Source organism: Amborella trichopoda, chromosome 1 (genome assembly GCF_054954075.1).
Source record: "Amborella trichopoda isolate Santa Cruz 75 chromosome 1, AtrichopodaSantaCruz75HAP2 v2.0, whole genome shotgun sequence".
In the NCBI taxonomy this organism is placed as follows: Eukaryota; Viridiplantae; Streptophyta; class Magnoliopsida; order Amborellales; family Amborellaceae; genus Amborella; species Amborella trichopoda.
The window spans coordinates 43,255,326-43,264,997 of record NC_142336.1 but is presented as its reverse complement, the minus strand read 5'-3'; the positions used below and the strand labels follow the sequence as shown (position 1 = coordinate 43,264,997).

The 9,672-nt window shown below is 37.6% G+C and overlaps 1 protein-coding gene across 1 annotated transcript; it reads right to left on the bottom strand.

Annotated features, from left to right (window-relative positions):
* Window positions 1-478: 478 nt before the first annotated feature.
* LOC148783852 (uncharacterized) lies at window positions 479-9,672 on the bottom strand. The gene is made up of 3 exons (XM_088866440.1): window positions 8,794-9,672; window positions 7,575-8,088; window positions 479-766 (listed from the first exon to the last, which is right to left on the bottom strand). Exons 1-3 carry the CDS (start codon window positions 9,411-9,413, stop codon window positions 614-616), a joined length of 1,287 nt encoding a protein of 428 aa, XP_088722566.1. The 5' UTR covers window positions 9,414-9,672; the 3' UTR covers window positions 479-613.

The window sequence follows — 9,672 nt, the reverse complement described above, 5'->3', positions numbered from 1 at the left end:
GGGTCATTCTGGGGCCCTGCTGGCAATTGTATTGCTAATGAAGTTGAATTTAAGGCTCTTCCTCAAGGCCTTAAATAGCCCTCCAAAGGGAAGTCATTGCAAAGAGGAGCCAATGGTGCCTTGGAGGCTTGAGTCCAGTTTTTTACCAAATTAGAAATCATCTCACCCAAGATTGGGACAAGGAATTCAGTCACTGCAATAAGGGAAGTAATACCAAGGCTGATGCCCTTGCCAATCGGGGCGCCGGTCAACCAGTTTTTATTGTGAATAAATGTACAGACCACTGATATTTCTATATAATTGTATGGTTCACAAATTAATTAAAAAGACAGATAAGTAATCATTCACAGGAGGAGGAAAAAAAAAAAAGACAAAAAGAAAACAAATAAGATGGAACTTGATTCACAGAACAAGGACATGATTTCCAAAACATATACTGCAAGAAAGAAAACAGAAGGGGGGCTTCTACACGGTCTAGTGATACACAAAACCACTTTCTTGGGGTCAATGCTGCAATAACAAAGTTGGTTTACAAAAGCAGTGCTAGTCAAGTAAGAAAAATACAAGAAGATTCACCAAAAGGATGGAAAATTAATTAATAAGCACAGAAGATTTAGTCTTTAGGCTTAGCAAGCAACTTCTTGGGCAACTTATCAAGAGGTGTAGTCTTTAGCAGAAATAGCCTCACAGCTCTCTCCTCGAGGGTACCTCCACATTTCAAACCCCGCGCTTGCAACTCCAATTTCAACCTCTCCAGACCTAATACCTGAAATAATATGCACCACACGTCAGTTTCTTTGTATAAAGCTGAGGACCCAAAATTTTCAAAGACAAAGTTCGAACATGCAACACTGAAAATAATGCTGAATTTTTTTCTATATTTTGGGAAAAAAACATGTGCTACATTCATTAACTGCATATTAACCTCCAATCAAATTTCCACATAAAAAAGCCCAATATCCTAAGGTCCTGCCAAAATCATAAAATAGGAGCCTACCATATCGAGTGGGTATATTAATAGTATACCATAACAGAGTGAAGACCAGCACCATCCACATGGATCACCTGCTGAAAACCTTAAGGAAGTACAAGACATTAGCCAAAGTCTACATGTCTAGTAACAGCCCTCACCCTGACGCAGAACCCTTAAAAACACTCTCTAGTGTCCAATCATTCCTCTTTTATAGATCATCCACATTATCTTATGCGGGACAGGATATTTCTGGAATTTTAGTATTATTAGGGGTATTTCAAAGTCTTAAATGTTTACTTACGTCTCAAGTTAATTTTTGGGTTTCATAGACTTATAAAAGATTGGATGTCAAAGTTTGGAAGACTTATGTTATTGGAATGGAATTTATTTTATGAAAGAAGAAAATTCTTCTCCAATATAAAGCAATGTTCTTTCTCCGATATGGTTGATTTTACTTGTTTAAAGTTCAAGAAAATGGTGGATTTAATTTCCCACCTTTCCTTTCTACATCAAGTGGTATCAGAGCATATGGTTCAAAGACAGTTAGAGATTGCGATGGTCGGTCGTGGCGGTCTTAGCCGTAGGGATGCCGATCTGATCCAGCTACACGAGGAAATCAACAACTTGATAAAGAGAGTTACAAAAGTATGGCTGCACAAGCGAGGCCATCAACAACGTGCCCTAAACAAAGAGGAATTAATTGAGGATAGATCAAAATCTCGAGGGTTTTTATGGATAATGGTGCGAATTAGAGTTTGGGTTTGAGTGGGAACGGACTGGTAAGATGTCAAACTACATAGATAGGTTTGATGCACGATGGCATCAACGGAAGCTTAATTTTGACGAAAAACTCGAGTACCACCTTTTTTACCTTCATGCTTCGCATAGAAAGTCGAGTGAAGATGAAAGTAATAGAATACCTCTACATGGGGGACATCGCTCTAGGATTTTCTATTTGAAGGAGGATAATATTGATTTTGATGCAAGTTGCATCCAGAATCAGCAAGTTGTGGATTGGGATTCACCACCAATCTTTGATGCAGATGAAGTACAAGACCTTGCAGGATATCCTATCTATGGTAAAGACAAAAATTTGGTGGGTGAATTGATCTTTGAAGAAGAAAAAAATGAAGATCTCAAGAATATCAAAGAGGAGGAACATTTAGGAGATTTAGGGCAATAGAATCAGAGTAGTGCAATGGAAGCATGCTTGACTCAAAATTTGCAAATTGTGGCCCTAAATTCAAAGAGTAATGAAATAGATGTCGAGAAAACTTTTAAAGACCAGAAAATTGGATTTGAAGTTTTCTATACGATTTTCAATAAGAGCTCAAGGATAGTCATAATTAATAAATTTGCATTGATTCCTCAATATGCATATCAGGATCCGTCTCTTGAGAAATTCTTTTTACCACATATAATCCTTGAGCAAACCAAGAAGAAGAAGGTTGAAGAACGTGGTTTTGATGCTCAATTCATCTTAGCACACTTCAAAACTCGAGTACGAGTTTTCTCCGACCAGAGAGAATGAGTGGGGTTTTCTCGAACCAGAGAGATTAGTTGGCTTTACCTTGTGTTATGTTATGCATCATAAATGGGGTTCTTTTTTTTTAGGTTGCTATTTTTTGTGATTATAGTATATTTATGACCATATTTGGCTATATTTATGGCTATATAACTATGTATGGCTATGTCTATATAATTTATAATGCAAAATCATAGATTTATAACTACCTAAAAAAAATTATAAATTTATAAAAAAAACCCTGAGCCCCCCCCCCTCTTTTTTTTTACACAGTGGCCGCCCAGGCAGTTGGGATCCCCGACCACCTGGGCGGCCTCACCTGTCCTTTTTAACATTGACATGGAAAATGAAATTCAGAACTCCATATCACTCTAGTTAAGAAGTCCATAACACATGCATTTGATTTTATTTTTTTTCTTTTTGATTGTTTAACTGTAAATGTCACTTCAACAAAGAGTGTCTGAACGAGTACCGCATAAAACTACACAAAAAATTATAAACATTATGAATCTCTATGCTCTTCTTGATGTATCATGCGCAAATTTGACAGGGTTCCCTCCTTGCTAATCCATCTAGACCATTTGCTACTCTCCAAACATGATTGACAGACACGATATTCCTTCACTTCTGTAGACATTATGAATCTCTAGGCTCTTCATGATATATCATGCGCAAATTTGATAGGGTTCCCTCCTTGCTAATCCATCTGCTCGACCATTTGCTACTCTCCAAACATGATTGACAGACACGTTATCCTTTCACTTCTGCAGACATTATGAATCTCTATGCTCTTCATGATGTATCATGTGCAAATTTGATAGGGTTCCCTCCTTGCTAATCCATCTGCTCTACCATTTGTTACTCTCCAAACATGATTACTGATCGACAGACACGATATCCTTTCACTTCTGTTAAGATTTAGGGAAAGATTACACCAATGGACGGCCAGATTGCCCACGAGATATGTTTTTTGAGTTACCTTACCCCAGCAAAGGACCCCTAAAGCGGCACACAATCTGAGACCAGTAGACAGGGCATTTGCTTTTGCCTCCGTTTCATGTGTATCTCCCCATGGGCCTTACAAAGATTAGGCATTTGCATCTCTTAGCTCCCAGGGTGCATCTGCCTTTTATTGAAAGAGTTTCAATTACACTACAGTAGACAATCGTGTATTCATATGTTCTCTTTTTTCCTGTACTAGTGTTAATAATGTATCCTCGTTTAAAATATTAATAATACATCAATTTCCAAAAAAATAAAATAAAAAGAGAAGAGATTCATAGCTCAACCCAAAAGCAGTGCATTAATGAATGAAACCCATATTGATTTATTTTCTAACCAAGCAACCATTGCTTAAAATAGAGGATAAACAACCTCTAGACAACCTCAATGCACTGAACAAGTGCAATTCCCTTTTCAATTAAATCCTCGAAAATAAAAAGGCCCATCAATCAACCTTATAAGGAATCTCGAAACAGCCCCTTTAAGACAGTCTTCTTATAAAAACAAGACCATACATATACCCAGGAAGTGTTTCACACACATTTAGTACACCCCGACCATAATCCAACTGTAAATCTCCATCTTCACCTTCACATCCACAACTAGCAGTGTGAAGCGCATAACAATCCCTAACCTTTCTAACTGGAAGCACCTCTTTACCTCCCAAATGAGAGAATAACAGTTGGAATTCATAACTCCTAAATTTAACTCTTCCCTAGAGGCTTTTGCTAAAACATGGAGAACAATAAAATAAATGAAATGAAGAAGTGTTAGACTTGCTTTGGGAAATTCATCCCAAATAACTATTTCCCACTGAAAGCAACAGATTAGAAGCCACTATTTAAATTTGTTTCACCAAAAGGCTGCACCACTACATCCCCAGTTAACATCCTACAACTGAACTACCCAAAAGAAAAATACCTCCCTGGTTCTTTTTTCTCATAATAACTCCTTGACATCATAAACAGAACGGAGAACACCTTTGCTGATTGCCCCAAATAGCACACCTTTATCACCTAAACGTATGGAAAATTGGTTTACACAACTTCTTCAAAATTCAGTGAGCTACAGGGGCAAGTGTATATATGGTGAGAAATCCATGTACCACTGTAGTATACACATATACCCAACAAACCTCAGAAAAATCTCCTAGAAAGTCTAAAATTCGAAAACATACTCCAAATAAAAACTATAAATTATCCAACTAGCATGAGCACATGGACGCACCCCTCGCCCCTCTTTCGTTGCATGAATCTCTTTATAATAAATCATGCATCCACAGACAAGAGTCGTAGTTGCCCAATGAATAATAAACTTATGTTTACCACATAAAACATGAAACAGGTCCCCACTTTGCAACAAAACCATTACATATGATCACCTTTAATTTAAAGACTTGTATGGAAACCAAAAGACAATGCATAAAAATGCAAACTACTCAAAGCAAGTGACAAAACTACTACGAACGGTTATAGATCTGTGATATAACCTTTAAAAATCAAATCAGTCCCAATGCATTTTCTCTACTTGAACTAAGAAGCCTCTATCCATGATACCATTCTAGAGCTAAAATTGGATAGAGAATAGAAATGAGCTCAAGGCCTAGGTGGTTAGGGTGATGGGTACCACTGCCACAACATGGACGTCTGGGGTTCCATTCCCACAACAAGTAGAGGACCCTATTTCCCCACTGAACTGCCCAAAAAAGGAAGTTGGAGAGAGAATGGATGTATGAATGGGCCACCATGTCTAGTAAGAAAAGCATACCCCCCTATGTGTGTGTGAGAGAGAGAGAGAAACAGAGGGACAGACTTCGTTGTAGATACCAGACTTTTGGATCTCCTAAAATGCCATTGAGTCTCAACCCCCATTATTAGCAAGCAGTCTTAGAGTGTCAACACTATCAGTGTACCTTTATGTCTTCATCCTATTTTGTTAGATTTTGACTTTTCCAGATATGTAAAAACCCTTGCTAATGGTTAAGAATTCTCAAGAGCTATTCAAAGATCCCTGGAAAGGCAAATTTTAAAACCCATATGGCAGGTTCAAATGTATGACTAATAGAAGTCCCGATGACTCCACCTTCCCTCATTGGAAATAGCTCTTTTAATGTCAAAAAAGTCCCAATTTTGCTCATGTTACCCAAATACCTATAGCCCATACTTTTAATAATCAATCTACCCTAAACACTTAGGATCCCATAAACACCCTTGGCCTACATTCTCGATCCCAAACACCCCGTTCGTGTTTCTCAAAATAGCCAAAATACTCCATATTACCTAAATTCCCAAAAATATTTATTCAAATCCTCTTTCCAGTCACATGAATGCTATGAAGTTGACTTAGCTATCCTAATCCTAAAATCCTAAGACTAAAACTCTTAAATCCCACGAAATGTAAAATAATGCTCAAGGCATGCAATTAAAGACATTAATATCATTAGATTGTACTGAATATAACCCTTTGCATTCCTAAATTGACTTAGGTTGAAAGAGCAGCTAAATTTCTCCAAAGTTATCATAAACAATAACGACCATGTAAAATAATGTTCAAGGTATGCAATTAGAGGCAACAATATCACAAATAATGTTCAAGGTATGCAATTAGAGGCATCAATATCATTAGATTGTACTGAATATAATCCTTTGAATTCCTAAATTAACTCGGATAGCTGATTCAAATTACAATCCCGAGATCGATGATTCATGCCATATCAAGGTCAGTTTGTTTTCCAGCTACATTCACTTGAACAGGGGCTCCAAGATCAAAACTAATCACCCAAATGTTCCTCATTTGATAACCCCCTAATGTTAAAGTAAATTGATTAGCAAATAAGTAGAAAAGCAGGAACAAAATATGCACCTCTTAATGACTTTTATTGTTGACCGGTTATTAAATGTAACAGGTCTGCTAATAAACAACCATTTGCACGACATAATGAAACTAAGAAAAGGAGGTAAACTAGCAGTTTCCCTTTAAACACGATAGAAACAAGTTCAATTTTTTATGTAATTCCTCATGGAATGGTGGTATGCAGAGAAACATGCACATGCAGGCATGCACACAGACACGCACGCAACCACACACATGGTCACGGATACACGGCACATACACGCACAGACAAATATTGTGTTCCATATATCCTTATATAGAATTAGTAGTCCTCCAGATTTCATGCAATATATAATCCCCTATTAACTGCTAAACCCCATGTCTACTTGATGCATGATTTTAAGGGGTTACAAATCTCGATCACGAGATGGATCAAAACTCAAATCCAAATGGCTAAGAAACTCAATTCCATATTGGGTCGAATCTCGATTCCAAACTAGTATGATTCTTGATTCGAAATGCTTAGGAATCTCGATTCCAAACTGGTATGATTCTTGATTTGAAATGCTTAGGAATCTCGATTCCAAAGATGTCAGAATCTCAATTCCATAAATGACAGAATCTCGACTCCATATTGGTCGATTCCAAATAGGTCGGAAACTCGATTCCAAAGAGCTAGGAATCTCAATTCCATCTATGTTTTGTCGAATCTATTTTGGTCAATTTTCGATTCCTATAAAATAGAAATCTCGTTTCCACGATTCCTCTTGTATAGATGTTGATTCCAAAAATAAGAATCTTCTAGCTGATCACAATTGCCTAAAATGAATTCAGAATCGTTTCCAACAACTATGGGTTGTACAGAGACTGCAGGCACGCACACAAACACACACGTATGCACACAAGCGCGCACGCACCCGCACACATTGTGTTCTATATATCCTGATTTAGAAATAATAGTCCTCCAACTGTCAAGATAAGATCCCCATAAGAAGAGATCTAAAATAACAACCAATATTAGAATAAAAATTAGGATGTAACTACTAAATACCAACATAAGAATACAAAAAGATGTCATTTCTCAGATTGGCACATTTGGGGGGACTGGAATTAGAATTCAAAAAGATGTCATATCTCAGATTGGCACATTTGGGGGGACTGGAATTCATACAACAAAATAAATTGACACACAATAAGATGTCAAAGAACATATGAAATAGACTGCTCCTTATGAATCCATACCTCCATATCTGGAGGTGCATTGAAATTGTCAAAGTTCAGAGGCATCTCTGAACCACGAGCACTCGTGCTCCCATTACAAACATTTTCCTTATTTCCTTCCAAGGCTTCTTCAAAATTACAACCATTTTCCTTATTTCCTTCCAAAGCTTCTTCAAATTTATCTTCCCTGTGAGCATTAATTTCCCCAACCAAACAGCCCTCAGCAACAACACTACCTGAAAGACTAAGCTCATGACATTCATCAGTACCCTTGGCAGAGTTTTCTTCTGTCTCTTCAGATATAACCTCAAGAGAATTGAGTGAATCATTCTCTGTCAAATCACTATCCGAGGAGTCATTCTTCAGGGACCGATAGGATGATGAGCAAGAAGCACCACTGGTAACTGAAATATCGTGACTTGCACACTCTTCCTTATTGAAAGACTCTCTTTGAGTAGAACATCCTTCATCAACGACTACAGACTTCCCATCCATGTCATCCTCGTCATCATCTTCTTCCTCTTCTTCAAGCATCCTATGATCATAGTAAACATTTGACATGGTCAGAACCAAATAATTTTTGAACATTTGACATATAGTAAACATTTGACATGGTCAAAACAAAATAATTTTTGAACATTTGACATGGTCAGAATCAAATAATTTTTGAACATTTGACATGGTCAGGCCCAAATAATTTTTGTGCATCACCCTCTAAGTTTAAGTTGTGAATGTGTGGGGAAAAATTCAGTCTCTACGTTGTTTAATGTATGGAAAATTGTCTCATGCGTAGGGGATTGCATTTCCATATTTATGGTCCCGAGGTATAAAGCATCCATCCTAAAGATGGATGGAAATTGGTGGTCCATCTAAAAACAATTGAAACTAAGGGTCCAAATGTTTTCTTAATAGAATTATTATTTTTAATTTTTAAAATTTATTTATTTATTCATATCCATGATCTCATGTCCTTAAAAATTAGGTCCAAAAATCCATCTCAAAAATAGATTTTTTAAGAGGTGACTCATAGAAACCATGTCCTCAATGTATAATATCTACATAACTGAACCCCAAGTGTGATTGTTAGAAGAACCCTTTATTGAAAATAAAAGCAGGACAAGAAAAATTAAATCAAGACAGAATTTAGCGAGAAGGGGGGAGTAATTCTGCAAAAATCAACAATGGTAAATCTGAAAAATCAACAATGGTAAATCTGAGAGTAGGGTTTCCAAAATCTTACCAGAGCTTTAGCTTTTTTGATCCTGCTTCTAGTTCATGCAAAACCCTACGCTTTCCCCCCTTGCATAAATCAATCGACGCCTTAACAGCCTCATCTACTTCTTCCATAGACTTTGCAGTTTCCTCCCTATACTTCTCCAGATAATTATCCACATCCTTGCCATTCTTCTTCTTCAAACTATTCGACTGCTTCTTCAAGAACTCCTCTGCAATTTTCTCAAACCTCCTCTCCTCTTCTTCAGCCTTCCATTCCTCAAGTTTTTTCTCTGCATTCACATGACGAAGCCTCCTTCCACTCATATCACGGCAGGCGTCAAAATTGTTGGTCTTCTTTTGGCCAGCCTTGGTGGCAGCCCCTCTCAAAAGAGATCCGAAACCTCCCTTTCCACCTCTCAATCTCAAGAGGAGGGTACAAGAAGGGAACAGGCCATTGATCGATGAAAGCAAGCTAGTTTCAGAGATTTCTAGGGTTCCAGCCACCAACCTTTGAAAGGGAACAGGGATACCAGTTCTCTCTCTGATTAGATTCTTGAGGGATGAACCAGTGATTCTAGGGTTTTCGATCTGGATACATCTGGTTTGGCCGTCCAATAACCTGACCAGAATTTGATGAGTAGCCATAAAAAGTGGGGATGAAGCCTTCACAACAAAACTGAGGTATAAAGCAGTTAGAAATGTGAGAAACCCTAGAACGAAACTGAGGTATGAAGCAGTTAGAAATGTGAGAAACCCTAGAACGAAACTGAGGTATGAAGCAGTTAGAAATGTGAGAGAGAAAGTCGATCCGAAGCCCTGACAACGAAGACCGAAAGAGGAAGGAAAAGAATAAAAGAAGGAAAAAGTTTGTATTAAGGATGCAACAGCTGAGAGAGAAAGTCCT